Raw genomic sequence first — 15353 nt, 5'->3', positions numbered from 1 at the left:
ACGTATTAACTTCACAAAAGTCTAGCAACACTGTTCACTAGGTAGTCTGTGGCGAAAGAGTTTTGTTTATCCAAAATGAACTATTTATGCAATAAAATAAAGAATTAATACGGCCTTTTCAAACAAACTAAACGTAGTGCTTAAATTCTCTTTGTTTTCAAATATAATCTGATGGTTAGCAAGTGAAATTTCATATAACTATTCAGAATGGCTACGAGTAATTTAAAATTATTGTGTGGCGTTCTGAGTAGAATGAGGTTAGGGCAAGTATACGAATCCCATATTTAATATTGTTACCAGTTAATTTGAATCTATTACATTGATTTGGATATTTTCAGGATTGATAATGTAATTATACGATCAAATGCTAATTATAAACCTCCTAAATATCGTCCACCGTACTGGTATATGCCCAAAGAAAGAGTGGTCAGTATAAAATATATTTATTAATGTTTTAAAAAGAAAGTCCAAATTTTATTGTTTCAATTAAACTGTTGATCTAATCATCAATACAATTAGTCTCGCAAATGAATGAGACTGAACCCATACTGTGTCAATACTGTAACATTACATCTCAATTTACAGCTGAGTGAAGATCATTTAACTCAAGAAAACCGTCAGTTTCTTGAGGAAGTTATCCAGGATAGACTTAGCGCACAAGCTAATATAGAGTCTCCTTTAGCACAAGTCAATGTTGAGAAATCTGCTCAGTGGACTCCTCAAACCAGGAGAGTTGGAGTCATTGCCCGAAAAATAGGCAATTACCCTCTATGGTCAAAAGATGGAAAAAAAATGCATACCACATTATTACAGGTTACACAATAATACATAATTTTCTTTTCACCAAATGTATTGCTGTTATAATTATTAATACAATGATTAATGTTAACTCAGAAAAAAATTCTTCAATTTGTCCGGATTCAAACCGACGGCTTCTAGCATACCGTGCCAGACGTTATACCAACTAAACCACAGAACGAACCAGCAAACCTCACTAATTTTTCTATGTGCTTGTTGTACCTTTGTATTTGGTTTTTCAACGACTTTGTATTAATAATTATAACAAACTAGTGGAGTAATTTCACAAAAAATAATTGAATATCAATTCAATAAAAATTGCAATATTGCTGTTGTTTTAGGTTGTCGATAACCATGTTATAAAGTACATTCCTCCAGAAGAATTCAAACCGATGAAGACTACAGAAGTAATGTGGAAAGAAAAACGAAGATTAGGCTGCCTGCTCGTTGGATCAGAGACTGTAGATCCTAGCATTGTAACAAAAGAATACTGTGGTCTCTTCAACAGTGTAGGAATGTTGCCAAAACGCCACCTTTGTAGATTCATGGTGTCACCTGAAGCTACTTTGCCAACAGGCACACCTTTATTTGCTACACATTTTAGAGTTGGAGATTATGTTGATATTAGAGCTAAAACGTAGGTATAAAATAAACGATGAATATATTCTTTTGATGTGCCTTATTCCAGTAGTGTAATTAATTATTTAAATTCATTCACATGACAGATTTTACAAAATACAGGCAGGTACAGAAGCCTACCTTTATGTATAATGAAATTATTTTTCTGCTTAAATTATATAACTTGCATCTCTTTCTTTTCAACTAAAGAACAACTAATTTAAAAAACTTATTGGATGCTACCAGACTTAAGCTAGTTGTTTGTTGTTGTTGTTGTGTGTTAGTTTGCTGTGGTTCAAGGGAATGATAAATGTTGATAATGGAATAAGCCAATCACAGCATGGACAGTAAAACTATATTGTGACTATTAAATCTACTTAGTTGCTTCTACAACGGACAAATTCTCAACATTTTTGCCTGCCTAGTACAATTTTATGGTGACACTTGAATAAGGCACGCATTCTTTTTTAAGGAAAATTTATTACTTATATTCTGGCTCTGTTTTAGCATGGATCGTGGTTTCCAAGGCGTGATGAAACGTTGGGGCTTCAAAGGTATGCCTGCTTCCCATGGTGTCACAAAAACCCACAGAAGACCAGGGAACATTGGAGCAGGTGGTGAGAAGGCTAGAGTTTGGCCAGGTACCAAAATGCCTGGACATATGGGTAACAGGTAATTTACTAGTTACTTCACATAAAATTTGCTGAATAAAACTAACTAAATATGATGCACATTTAATTAATGCCTTTCAATATAGATTGATTCATATTCATACACTGACATGTGTGCCTATTTTCTTGGTATTACATACCTAAGGCTCAACTCACACTGGCGCAGAGCCGAAGCGTCGCGTCGAGTCGAGTCGTTTTCAACTACAAAAAGACGAAGGCGCGCGTCGTCGCGTTTTCATATTTGCATAACACATATTTGCACCTTAATAATGGGAAAATAGAGATGAAAGAACATGACGCGTCGCGACGCTTCGACTTTGAGCCAGTGTGAGTTGAGCCTAAGAATGTTTTCTATTATATTGTTACAGTTGGCGAATATTGCGCGGCGTAAAAATTCTTCGTATGAACACAAAACATAACGTTATGTGGATGTTGGGTGTGGGTATTCCCGGTGAAACCGGTGCAATGTGTTATGTTTTCGACACAGTACTTCCTCATAAAAAATTAAATACTGCTCCTCCATTCCCTACATATCCTCCCTCAGATGACCTCCCTCTTGAGTACTATGATGACGCAATTCATCCATTTGAAGAACCAACAATTTCATATGAAGAATCTTAAAGTCAATGTAAATAAACATGATTAGATGTATTTATTACTGTATATGTATTTGGGTCAAATAAAATTGTCAATAATGTACTGGAAGGAAAACTTAGATATTTATCAAATTAGTTTATTGCTTTCCATGATTTTCAATTTCATTATTAACACACATTGTGAGCTGATAATGCACATTCAACAAATTGTACTATACCTAGCAAATACACTTACACATTACATAATAAGAGTCAGTCAGACCCTGTCTACAAGTCATTTGTCCACATACATTAAAAGTTCTTATATCTCATAGCTACATAAAATATTTACAATATATTGACTTACTGTAATTAAGTTTAAGCTTTCACTTACTTACTTTCACTTTACTTAGTTGTAATTAAGCTATTACTGTTGTGCTGGTGGCTGAAAGCCATAACCTGGATAAGGCTGAGGGGCATTAGGCGGAGGACCTCCAGGAGCTGGAGCGCGGGCATATGGGTATGGGGAAGGAGGGTACTGAGCAGGTGGGTAGCCTTGCTGATACGCATGAGGAGGGTATGCACCTCCTGCTGGTGGATAGTTTTGAGGGTTTTGTGGATATGAAGGTTGAGGTGGTGGCGCTGTCGACACTGGCGGTGCTGGGCTTCCAGGTTGGGATGATGGGTTTGAATAAGGAGGCTGGGAAGATGGGGGGTAGGGAGACTGCTGACCTGGAGGAGGATACTGCTGGCCTGGCCCAGGAGGACCTCCTGGGGTTGGAGGAGCCCCAGATGCCACTGAAGCTGGAGCTCCACTATTAGCATGTGAACTTGAGTTATATGTTGGTGATTGAGCAGAAGGGGATCCATAACCTGAACTAGGTGGATTTTGGCCAGTGTATCCACTAGGTGGAGGTTGTGGAGAACGGTTTGGCTGAGATGTAGATGTGGAACTGTACCCTGAAGTAGGAGTAGTATTGGGGAATGGTTGAGACTGATAAGGTTGAGGCTGTGGTGCAGTAGAGTTGTAAGTACTAACTCCAACATTGGGATAATTTGAGCCAGTCTGAGGTGGTGGATAAGCAGAATTGCCTCCATACCCTTGTTGAGCTGGACCGCGTACAGGGTAGGGAGAGCCAGAGCCTGCTGGGCTACCAGGAGGAGGAGCATAAGGCTGCTGACCAGCCGATGGGGGATACCCTGGTGAAGGGTGAGTAGAAGGGGGATAGTTACTGGGTGTAGTAGTTATAGGAGGTCCGTAAGAGGAATTGGGAGGATACCCTTGAGGTTGTTGAGATGGATTAGGAGGGCCATAGCCCTGTGCGGGGGGTGCATAACCACCTTGAGGAGGATACCCTGGAGCACCTTGATATTGGCCTTGATATTGATTTTGTGGGTATGGCCTTTGTCCATATGATTGTGTTGGCCTGGTAGGTGTGGTTGAAACGCCGACAGGCGGGCGATACGGCTGTTGGGACGGTCCTGGCACTTCTGATCCGCTAACTGGTGGACCTGGTGGCACATTGCCTGACGCTAATTGATGGGGAGGCTGCAAATAAATAGCCAAATTAGAAGGATATTACAAATTTAGAGAGTGCGAGGGCGAAGAAATTCTAGATAAGGATTTTAAAAAAAGATAAGAAATAGATTTCACTAAAAGATTATCATATTTTTTAGGGAATGAAACTTGCAGCATTAGAGACAAAAGTTAATTACCGGTAATAATAGTTGAATGTTTTGGTTCGCGTCTGCCACCGAAGCTAAATACACCAGGTTTCTGTGTAACATCTGCTGGTACTGATGACATTCCATAAGTTGACCTTTCGATTGATATTCTTGTATAGTTTGTATGAGATGAGCGTTCTCATCCAACATCTTTTGGATTTGTGCCGGACTCAATGGAGGACGATTGCCTCGTGGAGCAAAGGCGACAGACATCTTGGCCAATCGCAACTGCAGCTCGAATAATCCGAAAAAACACTTGTAACACAAAACAATATTCTGCAACGCTAGTTAAAAAAAAACAACTTCTTTTTCTGGCAAATGAATTGATGCGAAACAAGAAAACTGCAACAGCAAGTATAAAAGGCCTTTTCGTTCCAATATTTACCTAATACACTTTACACCGGTTATTACAGTTTGATATTTTTCAAATTAGTTTATCTTATTTTGATAAAAACCTTTTGTCGTACACAATTATTTGTACTTGTAGTTTCTTATTTGCTTTTAAAACACATTATTTTAACTTAAATTCTACTCATTCATAAACATTAGCCATCACTTCAAACTAAACTTTTATTAATGCATTATGATTATAAAACGAATAAGTCCTACGCCAAGACCCTGCTCTATGGTAATTAGAGCGGTAACTTTTATGGGCACGGCTGATATCGAAAGAATGTGATAACGCAAAATAATTATTTAAAACTACTATTGCCATATATTTTATTATGAAATACTTATAACCATAAAAATTATACCTAAATAATATTCGTTTCATTAAATAATATCTGGGCTTAATGATGACTCAAAATTATTCTGCGCTTGTGTGACAACTGTCTTTGAAAAGACACTATTAGTTAACACAGTGTATATAAGTCTGTATACGTAGATACATTATTATTATGTACGCTGCACACCATTGACCGATCGATAACAAATTTATGAAATTTAGATCAGCAATATAATGTGTTAATATTCGAATTTCAGTGATAGTACTATACTATTGTCAAGGTGTAATATCTAAAGAGTCACTGCATGGTAAGTAGATTTAATGATATTCGAAATTAAACAAAAAACAGTTCTTTCATAAAAATAAATAAATTAAGTATAAAGATCATTGATGGTAGTCATCACCCAATTACTAAATAATTTAATCATTTAAATATTTTCAATTTCTTGTCAGTAATAAAATGAGTTACAAAGCTGTACTTTGACCTTTGTGACATTATTTAGGTTTTAATTACACTTTTAAGATTTAATATTTAAAAGCTCAGAAGAGCATACTTGTACAATGAAATCCATCGAAATCAACAGCGACCGAAATTTATTGACACCAACTTATCATTATTTGGTGTTGTAGTTTGTTGTAAGTTATATTGTACGGATATATACTGTGTTTATTAAGCATATTCATATTAATTACTATTTCAGTTCTATTCGTAATCATGGCATTAAAAGGGATAAAAGTTATTGAAGTGATCGGCTTAGCACCAGGACCCTTTTGTGGTACCATTTTAGCTGATTTTGGCGCAAATGTAATAGTAGTTCAAAAGGTTTGTATTTTATTTTATTAACGAAACGTAAGGGTGTAAAAAAATTATCTAAATTGTATTTTTAAATAGATGTAATAAACAATCAGCAGACAGCATCTGCGCTGAAAAAAAGTTTGTGGATAAGTAAAGAGAATTGTTGTATTGAATATTGAACGATGATATTAAGTATATACCTATATCGATCAACAAAAGATAAATGTGTCTATACTTTGGTTGTTAAATATATTTGCTATATACAAATTATTATTAATTTTGTGTTCTTTTTTAGATGGATCCATCACCTTTTGATGTTATGTCACACGGTAAAAGAACGATATCAGTTAATTTAAAAACTAAGGAAGGCGTTAAATTAGTGAAGAAACTATGTGACACATCCGATGTTTTCTTGGATACTTTTCGTCCTGGAGTAATGGAAAAATTAGGTTTAGGGCCGGAAGAGCTACTAAAAAGCAATTCCGCATTGATTTATGCACGTTTGACTGGGTATGGGCAGAATGGTGCATATAAATTCAAAGCTGGTCATGACATAAATTACACTGCCATATCTGGAGTCCTTTCTCTTCTCCGTAAGCCGAAAGAACCACCAAAACCACCACTTAATTTACTAGCCGACTTTGCGGGAGGAGGATTGATGTGTGCATTCGGAATAGTACTTGCATTGTTTGAAAGAATGAAATCAGGAAAAGGTCAAATAATAGATGCAAGTATGACTGAAGGAGCTGCTTATGTCGCAACCTGGTTATTTAAATCAAGGAATTTGCCCATTTGGTCTGCTGAACCTGGAGCAAATGTCTTGGATGGTGGGTTTCCTTTCTACAGTACATATGAAACTAAAGATGGAAAATTTATGGCTGTAGGGGCATTAGAACCTCAATTTTATTCGAATTTTCTCAAAGGTCTTCAACTTTCAGAAGATGAGTATGGTCAAGGTGAAAATTTTGATCGAAATAAAAACAAATTCAAAGAGGTCTTTCTGACCAAAACTCAAGATGAATGGTGTCAGATATTTGATAACTTGGATGCTTGCGTCACATCCGTTGTTGACATGGACACTGTAGATAAAAACGAGTGTAACTCTACGCGAAAATCGTTTTATAAAAATGATGAGAACTTAATTGTGCCAGAACCTGCACCTAAATTATTACGGACTCCTGGAAAATCTTCAGGACATAACCCATTACCTCAACCAGGAGAACATACTGTAGAGATATTGAAGGAATTGGGATTTAATACCAAAAATATAAATGAACTTATTAAAAATGGAATTGTTTACGTATGCCCGAAATCCAATTTATGAAAATTTAAATCATGTGTTATCTTCATCTATTGTTATCAGGGGTGCTAAAGTACATAAGTCATTATCAGGGGCGTAAAGGATATATTGTAAATTAAATTGCATGAAACTTGAGAAATTTTTAATCAAGTTTGATAAAGTCAGATATAAGGGTTTTTGTATCCATAAAATATGTTATTATATACGGTGGTAAATTGTTGTTTAAAACTAAGGGATGGTCTTGAATTAAACACATTATTTTTAATACCATCTTTAAATCAAATATAATATGAGTCATTTCTAACTCACAATTCGAATCAACATTTTCCCCTTTAGCTTGTGATAAACGTTTTTTGCCTATATAAGTAACAAAACTTATGAACATATTAAAATCCATACCGAAAACAGATTTTAATATTAATTGACACTGATCAGAGAATTCTTCAGTATCTCTAAGTTCTTCTATTTCATTTTCTACAGAGGTTAAATTATTTTGTAAGGACGTCCACATTTGTTCTATATTGCACCCATTAACCCAATTGTGATTAACTGATATTGTGTCCATAATGTTTACTACCTGATGATGCCATCCTGATGGAACAAACAAAGCATCACCGGTTTCTTGTATGATCTCAAAATACTTTATATCAAGGTTTTTATCTTTGCAATCATTATAGAACAAAGGGGGATTACCCAATTTATCTTTGATCTTATTTTCTTCGCCGGGAGGAAATAAAAGCCACTTTTTTTTGCCTATCACATTAACAGACCAACTAAACGAAGAATAAACATCTGCATGGAATGGAGTCCTGAAAAAAAAATTTGTAAAATTAAGTATTTTACATTCGAAGTGGGAATGGCTTTCCACATTTTCTTTTACTTTATTGCAATGCTTACCATGAGTTTTGAGGACCAATATAAACAAACATGAAATCATCGTCCCCGTGATCATTAGCAAATTCATTTAACCAATCAGATGAAAAAATCTCAGGAACTGCATAAAAAGTATCGTTCGGACGAAGTCTTTTCAAATGCCAATCTTTCAAATATAAAAGTTTATCCCTTTCGTCATTTTTTAAATAATGAAAGTAATCTTTTACTTTCATATTAATCTTATTATGAGCGTTGAAATGTATGCTATCACAATCGGCTACTGGAGCATCTAAATCACCATACACTTCCAGGAAGTAATCATAGTTAATTTTATTATCTTTTATCCACTTACGGGTACTTTCCCACGATAAACTCACATTTTTAATGAGACACGGTAAATTTCTGATCATAAAATTCTTAAAAAAATCATTGTAGGTTATATCGCAATTGTCTACAGTGATCAATTTACAGTTGCTGTAGCATAAGTCAACATTTTGTACAATATTGAGTGCTTCGGATTTCTTCATTTCGAAATGAGTTTAATTAAAATTAATAAACCTATCATCCTTTCAACTTTAACAGCACCCAAGAAAATCGAAAGAAAGACACGAATGACCATTAAATACAGGTCTCACTACTTATATGAATTATATTATTTTGTGTTCGGAATGATTGCACACTTGCACAGTGTACTTTTACTTTGTAATATTCTGACTTAATCACAAATTAGAAAGATATAGTGACTGAATGACTCGAAAATACTTTGTAATTGAATAGGTAACTACGAGGAAGACCTGTTTATGGACTAAGGAGGGAGACATAAACAATGACTGTGATCAATTATAACCTATAGACAAACATTTGAATTTCATTTTGATAAACTGAACAACATTTTTGTCTATTTAATTTTGAAATCAAGTTTTTGGTGGACTATGGCCATAATTTAATTCTATTTTCTATTGTTATCATATTGTCTTCCATATGAAAATAATTCTTTGTACGTCGAGTAATTTTATCGATAAAATGGTGTACTGACCTACTGACTCCGGTCTCCCCTCTATTCTATTGTCATTCTGTGATGGCGGTGCTTGGGGAGCTACGCCAAGTTGAATAATTATACACACGATATTGTGTTTTCTTATTATTTTTATAACAGTTTTCTTATATATTTCGTATATTTGTACGTGGAAAAATCATTTGAGATGTATTATCATGTGTTTCTTACAAGATAACTCCTGGTATTCGATTAAATTTATTGGCGGTAACAATTTTGTGATTGTTAATAAAAATTGTTTTGATGCTTATAGGAACCTTATAGGAGATTAAAAAACCATCGGCATTTATGTAAAAATCTCTTGTTCTTAAATTTCGAGGATAATTTTAACCTATTCCGTTCGTGTAAATAAGCGCCAACATGAACGAGGTTCGTGACAAAGTTGTTGCCGGATCTTCTACTTGGGAGAGCGGGACGATGCATAGCGACTCCTCGCCTGAGTTACAGTCCTCGCCAAGTAGCAGTGCTGGACCCGAAACTCCTCAAACACCTGGAGCTCCGGCGCCTCTAGCACCGCACCTCGCGGCAGAACTGCACCCTGATCTTCTGCAACAGGGATGGCGCAAGTACTGGTCGAAACGTGAAAACAGGCCTTATTTTTGGAACAAGCTCTCTGGGGAATCTATGTGGGAGTTGCCAGCTGTCAAGCGTGATTTTGATCCTATAACTGATCCACTTGGAATATGCCACACAGGTCCACCTAATGCTGGGAATATGACTCCTGGAGCAACTAAACGTCGACCATCTGAAGATAATGGGCCTCCTCCTAAGAAGTTTGTGTTAGCCGGCCCGTGGGATATAGAAGTCCCTACTAATGTTGTTATTTATGAACGACCTCCATCTATTTGTCCTCACCCACACCCTGAAATTGAAGGATTCAGATTCACATTAGCAAATAAACTCAGGCAATGCTATCAGGAGCTCTGTCATACAAGAGAAGGTATAGATGCTCCTAAGGATTCTTTTAATCGGTGGTTAATGGAAAGAAAAGTGAATGATCAAGGTGGTTCAGACCCCCTTCTGCCTAGTCATTGCTTTCCAGAAATATCCCGGTCAATGTATGAAGAAATTATGAATGATATTCCTATCAAATTGACACATCCAAAATTTACTGGGGATGCTAGAAAACAGCTGTCACGGTATGCTGAAGCAGCAAAGAAAATGATTGAGTCAAGAAATGCCTCCCCAGAAAGTCGTAAAGTGGTCAAGTGGAATGCAGAGGATACATTCCAGTGGTTACGACGCACTGTTGGAGCTACTTATGATGATTTTCAGGACAGACTGGCTCACTTGAGGGTAAAAATTTAATATTAAACTCTACTAACACTGGTTAATGTTAAACAATTTAACAGACAAATCTTATATCTAAATCTTTTGTTTGCAGAAACAATGTCAACCACATTTAGCAGAGACGGTGAAGGCCTCAGTAGAAGGAATTTGTTTAAAAATATACCACTTATCAGCAGAGTATGCTAGGAAAATAAGAGAAAAACATAGTGCCCTGTTGAAAGAGAATGGAATACAGGTTTAGCTTTATTGTTTCAACATTACAGCACATCATAGTTACATTGGTCGGTCCCCTTGACAGTAAATCACATGTATAAAGTAAAAACTTTCTTTTTCAAAACACAGTCTTTCTAGTTTCTGGAATTGTTTTACTTCAAGAAATGTAATCTAACAGGTGTTATGTTAATTGAGTAGTTTACTGTATGTACTTGTCATATCTGACAGGTAGTGTCGTTTATTCCCTGTAGTGTTACGTTATTTCGCTATTTTCCTGCACACTTGTCACAGTGACTATTTTGTGCATCTCGAGTATGATTGTATGAAATTGTTTGTATCCAGGAATTGGTGGCACCACTACAACAAGCGGCGTTGCGCAAAGTGTGGTGCTACCCAGTGCAGTTCGCGACGCCCGCGCCCCGTTCGCCGCTTGTGGAGCATTTCCTTGACCGCGACCAGGCGCTACTGCGATACCTTGGCGAAACGCAGATGCTTAACGCTTCATATCTACAGAAATTGGTCAGTTTCTAAAATTTATCACTTTAGTTGTGTGCTCTTTTCTTCGCTAGGATTTTGCATGGTATTGTATGATTGCATATTGGTATTGTAAAATGCGGGACGCAACTTAATACCAGCAGCTGAGGACGTAATTACAGTAGCAGAATAAAGAAACAAAAACACGGCGTCATCATTATGATGTATTCAGACTAGAGATGTGCGCTGTGGTTTCACGCCACCGACGACGCTGCTGATGGATTCAAAATATCGTCAACTTTTAATTATTTTTTATTATTAATTATTTTTCTCTTCTATTTAATTATAGGCGGTGCCCTTTTAGGATTTCGCCAGCATCAATTGTTCCACAAAGTATCAAAGGTGCTCCAAAATGTTTGCATTACTTTAAAAAAGAACCCATAAAATTTGTTATTTATGAAACACGCAACTCTAACGGCCTAAGCCAGCAAAATAAGTCTGATAACCTGTTACTGTCCACTGCTCCAAACTTTTAAATGTATCTACTAACAAAGAGCTGTGATACTAAAGAAAGACTCATACAGTCAACCTGCTCACTAACTTCAGTGTCCTTAATTGCGAGGACAAAGATTAAAAACAATACTGTTTATGGTATCACAAATTTTGCATTTATGGTGCACACATATGTATACCTACACTACATACAAAAAATGACGGTAAAAAAAACGAAAGTACACGGAGGAAAAAATTATAAACTATTAATAATAACCTGTTCAAGAATAATTACAATCGAATATCTGGCAGTATAGCCAATTAGAAGCCTTAGCCTGGCCCAAAGGAAGAAAAATTTTACTACTACTACGAAAATACTTATTTTTATTTTCTTAAGTTTTTTATATTTTCTTCGCGAAATTTAGTTCTAGTGAGCGGAGGGCAGAGACAATACTGAGCTGTAGTATACAACGCCTAATTTAAAACAAGAACCAAAATTTGTCATGGTAACCTTATTTTACTTTTTATATTAAACATTTTCCTTCATTCTTTAGACTCGTCCAGCAATCCTATACTTCCCGTCCCCTGCAATAATATTTTCAATAAAATATAATGTTTTCATAAATAAATGAATTATTATTATATCGTACAATTAAAATGAATTAAGTTCCTGTCTATGTAGCTCTTTTCGTAATAGATTGATATAGAGAGGAACACTGACTATTTCTCCCGCTAGATGGTGCATTAATGCTGGTGCTGTTTGAAAGTCAAATATCCATAGTACCCACTAAAGCTCAAGTTGAAATGTAAAAAACATTGAAAATAAATAGAAACGTTAATTTAAACAATAGTGTTTTTATACCTATAATATTTCTATGCCACGTCGATCACGCCGCCGTCGACGAATATACGATCGGCGGACATCTCTCTCTAATTCAGACCGTATAGTCGACACGGAGAATCTGCGCCCATTTTAAAATTCAAAGTTAGTAAAATGTAAACTAATAGTGTAAATTGCAATTGGTGTATTTTTCAGGAGTGCCTGTACAGATACAGCTGCTTTGACGACAAGAAATTCGAGCAGTTCCTATCCCGCGTTTGGTGCTTACTACGACGCTACGCGGCGTGGGTTGGCGGCGGCGCTGGTGGGGAGGCACACGTCACGCAGATGGCGCTGCCCGTACCAGTACTCGACTGCCTGCACCGCTGTTTCGGCGTCACCTTTGAGTGTTTCGCTAGCCCACTCGACTGCTACTTCCGACAATACTGTTCTGCGTTCGCTGATACAGATTCCTACTTCGGGTCACGGGGGTAAGGGTTATCCACTGCGTCTAAGGCCCCACTGCCAATAAAAGCGCGGCTGCGACGCGAACTACACTCAGAAAGCTGCCCTACGCTACGCTACACTAGTGTGAACATATTTGCGCGATTTCATTCTGACTGGAAGAGTTTAAATTTGCCGCGCCCGTTTTTTTATTGTTGGAGAGCTATAAGTGATGTCATCTTGTCTATGTCCTTACTGCGTCACTTAACATATAATTATACTTTTTAACTACTAATTTTAAATTATAGAATTTATATATCGATTATTTGTAGACCATTTTTGGAGCTGCGACCAGTGTCAGGCTCAATGGTCGCACACCCGCCGCACTGTGAAGAGCTGCTGGAAGCGTCTCTGAGGCACATGGAGCGGCTCTTGCAGGACTCGGCCGAGCCTCTCAGCTTCGTAGTCGTGCTGCCAGAGTGGCCCGACCGCCAGACTCATGCCTTGCACAAGCTGCAAGCCAGTCATTTCAAGAGAAAACAGGTACTCCTCTGGTCCACTACTTCTACTACTACAGTACAGGTAGGCCACTTAGGTCAGTTTTCGCGCCCCTGTAGTGTCGCGGGCGAGGACTGACGTCTGTGCTCTACATATTATTTAGTATAACTAAACACTTCTAATTGTCTATTTTCTTTTATTTGTGATGGCACATTTCAGGTCGTCATACCGGCCTTCGAACATGAGTATCGACACGGATTCCAGCACGTTGTTCCAAAGTGAGTAAACATTTGCTCATAAGTAACTCGGAGATCGAAAATGGAAAGATAGATCAATGATGTGTTACTTATGTTTCTAAGTAATAATACTAATAATACGATTGTTTTGAGGAACGAGGTGTACTTCCGGTGGGGCGGCGGCACGGTGGTGGTGTGGCTGCAAAATGCGGCCGGGTTCGCTCGCTGGGGACCCACAGACGAACGTGTGGAGGCGCTGTTGGACGCGTGGCGGCCGCGGTCCAAGCTGCGATCACCCGTGCCACCGGCGCATTCAGACGCAGAGCTCCCGCCGCAGGCGCCGCCACTCACCCCACAGCCCCAGTCGCATGCGCCGCTACAGCAGCAGCCGCCACATCCGCCCGCGCCACAGCCACAGCCACAACCGCAGCCGCTCGCTTCCACCGCGCCACCCGACAAGCGCTAGAGCGTTTCCCGACTTTTATATAAGACGCGAAATCATTGTCTGCCGTTTGATAGGCTCGGTGGCAGAACGAATTTAAGGCTTAATTTTCTGCGACTGTGTTGGATTTTAGGAGAAAATTTAATTCCAGAGATAATCGTAAGAAATGATCAGTGTTAAATTTTGGTATACATTTGTATAAAACTATGTTGCGGTCGATATAGGTGAACAAATCGCCTAAATAGCGAAAGGACTGTACGATCAGGTATCGTCACATCAGGATGTTCCGAGTTAAAAAAATTATATAATTATTGTAATACAGACTTCTCTACAGAGTTCTAGAACACACTAGAAGTACTTATAGCACATTATGTATTATTACTTTGTGTATGACCCACTTTTGATCTTTTTTATGGAACCTAAAATTCTATTGTGTAATTCTCAGGCAGAATAAGAGGCCTTTTCTCCTAATCAAGCTTTGAAATAATTTCCAGTTTTTTATATATAGACCACGAAGTACATTGTAAGAACTATGGAGTTATGTGACGTGATCGTTGTGATTGTGAATCTGGATCGAATATAAAGTCTTGGAGGGATCTCGGGTTATTTTACCTTCCGTGTTAATTAGAACTTGTACATAGGTGTGCGTGATATATATGTACATAAACTTATGAAAAATTGGTTTACTATAATTAATTACTTATTTTTTAAGAATTACTTTTCTGTTGTATAGATCGATATTATTATGTTTTGATTGTTCATCATTATATTTTCAGAAAAAAATCTGTTTTAATTACCTTATTTTCTCATAGTAATTTTTGTAAAGGAAAAGATAATAAATTTAAGAAACTAAAATTTGTAAAACATTTTCATTGTAGGACCCGTTGTATAATCGACCGGAAACGAAAAGACGGTGGCGCCTCATGTACACGTTGATACTTGATGTACGCATTTTGGAATGCACAAGCATCCGCGCGTTCTGTTTTATCGGTTTAGTTATCTATGGTTTTACCACATGCAAATTGTAGTAATTTTAATTTGCGCCAGTTCTTACGAAAATGTTCACCCTATATTATTGCAATGAACTTGACTGATTGACGCGTGTCGCGGTGCAAAATCATCTTGTGGTATCCGCGCCTGTTTCCCTATATATAAATACAATAAATGTATTGCTGTACGTATATTAAGCCTAGGTAAACGGGCACTCCACTTCACCGATTCACTGTAAAGGCAACGTTGCGTGGATGAGTGCGAAAAACTTTATATTAGGGGTTAAAGTATGAAATTGCCGTTTTATTGCAATAGGT

The 15353-nt window shown here is 37.3% G+C and overlaps 5 protein-coding genes across 6 annotated transcripts; 3 read left to right on the top strand and 2 right to left on the bottom strand.

Moving 5' to 3' along the window:
- The first annotated feature begins 91 nt into the window (after positions 1 to 91).
- Positions 92 to 2938, top strand: LOC113232178 (39S ribosomal protein L3, mitochondrial). 2 transcript variants are annotated; one of them, XM_026466828.1, is made up of 6 exons: positions 92 to 257; positions 339 to 426; positions 586 to 813; positions 1140 to 1435; positions 1924 to 2088; positions 2456 to 2938. In XM_026466828.1, the coding sequence occupies exons 1-6, from the start codon at positions 208 to 210 to the stop codon at positions 2706 to 2708; spliced, it is 1080 nt and encodes a 359-aa protein (XP_026322613.1). In that variant the 5' UTR covers positions 92 to 207; the 3' UTR covers positions 2709 to 2938. The 2 variants fall into 2 exon arrangements, with proteins under 2 accessions (XP_026322613.1, XP_026322607.1); XM_026466822.1 differs by having other exon boundaries at positions 93 to 263.
- Positions 2939 to 2980: 42 nt separating this feature from the next.
- On the bottom strand, positions 2981 to 4618 carry LOC113232170 (proline-rich protein HaeIII subfamily 1-like). Its single transcript, XM_026466811.1, has 2 exons — positions 4379 to 4618; positions 2981 to 4211 (listed from the first exon to the last, which is right to left on the bottom strand). Exons 1-2 carry the CDS (start codon positions 4598 to 4600, stop codon positions 3090 to 3092), a joined length of 1344 nt encoding a protein of 447 aa, XP_026322596.1. The 5' UTR covers positions 4601 to 4618; the 3' UTR covers positions 2981 to 3089.
- Positions 4619 to 5291: 673 nt separating this feature from the next.
- Positions 5292 to 7375, top strand: LOC113234917 (alpha-methylacyl-CoA racemase). Its single transcript, XM_026470440.1, has 3 exons — positions 5292 to 5422; positions 5816 to 5937; positions 6206 to 7375. Exons 2-3 carry the CDS (start codon positions 5830 to 5832, stop codon positions 7232 to 7234), a joined length of 1137 nt encoding a protein of 378 aa, XP_026326225.1. The 5' UTR covers positions 5292 to 5422; positions 5816 to 5829; the 3' UTR covers positions 7235 to 7375.
- Positions 7223 to 8896, bottom strand: LOC113234909 (jmjC domain-containing protein 4). Its single transcript, XM_026470432.1, has 2 exons — positions 8108 to 8896; positions 7223 to 8019 (listed from the first exon to the last, which is right to left on the bottom strand). The coding sequence occupies exons 1-2, from the start codon at positions 8608 to 8610 to the stop codon at positions 7353 to 7355; spliced, it is 1170 nt and encodes a 389-aa protein (XP_026326217.1). The 5' UTR covers positions 8611 to 8896; the 3' UTR covers positions 7223 to 7352.
- A 293-nt stretch (positions 8897 to 9189) lies between these two features.
- On the top strand, positions 9190 to 14789 carry LOC113235891 (phosphorylated CTD-interacting factor 1). Its single transcript, XM_026471817.1, has 7 exons — positions 9190 to 10433; positions 10522 to 10662; positions 10983 to 11159; positions 12643 to 12917; positions 13203 to 13413; positions 13588 to 13646; positions 13758 to 14789. Exons 1-7 carry the CDS (start codon positions 9498 to 9500, stop codon positions 14068 to 14070), a joined length of 2112 nt encoding a protein of 703 aa, XP_026327602.1. The 5' UTR covers positions 9190 to 9497; the 3' UTR covers positions 14071 to 14789.
- Positions 14790 to 15353: the final 564 nt, after the last annotated feature.

Source organism: Hyposmocoma kahamanoa, unplaced genomic scaffold (assembly GCF_003589595.1).
Source record: "Hyposmocoma kahamanoa isolate Upper Pololo Valley unplaced genomic scaffold, ASM358959v1 102, whole genome shotgun sequence".
NCBI classification, from domain to species: domain Eukaryota; kingdom Metazoa; phylum Arthropoda; class Insecta; order Lepidoptera; family Cosmopterigidae; genus Hyposmocoma; species Hyposmocoma kahamanoa.
This window is presented reverse-complemented; position numbering and strand designations above follow the sequence as displayed.

Coding starts and splice junctions, on each gene's coding strand:
- LOC113235891 (XM_026471817.1), top strand. CDS start 9,498: ATGAACGAGGTTCGTGACAAAGTTGTTGCCGGATCTTCTACTTGGGAG. Junction 11,160..12,642: donor CTTCATATCTACAGAAATTG/GTCAGTTTCTAA, acceptor TGTATTTTTCAG/GAGTGCCTGTACAGATACAG. Junction 12,918..13,202: donor TCCTACTTCGGGTCACGGGG/GTAAGGGTTATC, acceptor GATTATTTGTAG/ACCATTTTTGGAGCTGCGAC.
- LOC113232170 (XM_026466811.1), bottom strand. CDS start 4,600: ATGTCTGTCGCCTTTGCTCCACGAGGCAATCGTCCTCCATTGAGTCCG. Junction 4,212..4,378: donor ACATTCAACTATTATTACCG/GTAATTAACTTT, acceptor ATTTATTTGCAG/CCTCCCCATCAATTAGCGTC.
- LOC113234917 (XM_026470440.1), top strand. CDS start 5,830: ATGGCATTAAAAGGGATAAAAGTTATTGAAGTGATCGGCTTAGCACCA. Junction 5,938..6,205: donor ATGTAATAGTAGTTCAAAAG/GTTTGTATTTTA, acceptor GTTCTTTTTTAG/ATGGATCCATCACCTTTTGA.
- LOC113232178 (XM_026466822.1), top strand. CDS start 208: ATGGCTACGAGTAATTTAAAATTATTGTGTGGCGTTCTGAGTAGAATG. Junction 264..338: donor CTGAGTAGAATGAGGTTAGG/GCAAGTATACGA, acceptor GGATATTTTCAG/GATTGATAATGTAATTATAC. Junction 427..585: donor ATATGCCCAAAGAAAGAGTG/GTCAGTATAAAA, acceptor CTCAATTTACAG/CTGAGTGAAGATCATTTAAC.
- LOC113234909 (XM_026470432.1), bottom strand. CDS start 8,610: ATGAAGAAATCCGAAGCACTCAATATTGTACAAAATGTTGACTTATGC. Junction 8,020..8,107: donor ATTGGTCCTCAAAACTCATG/GTAAGCATTGCA, acceptor TTTTTTTTTCAG/GACTCCATTCCATGCAGATG.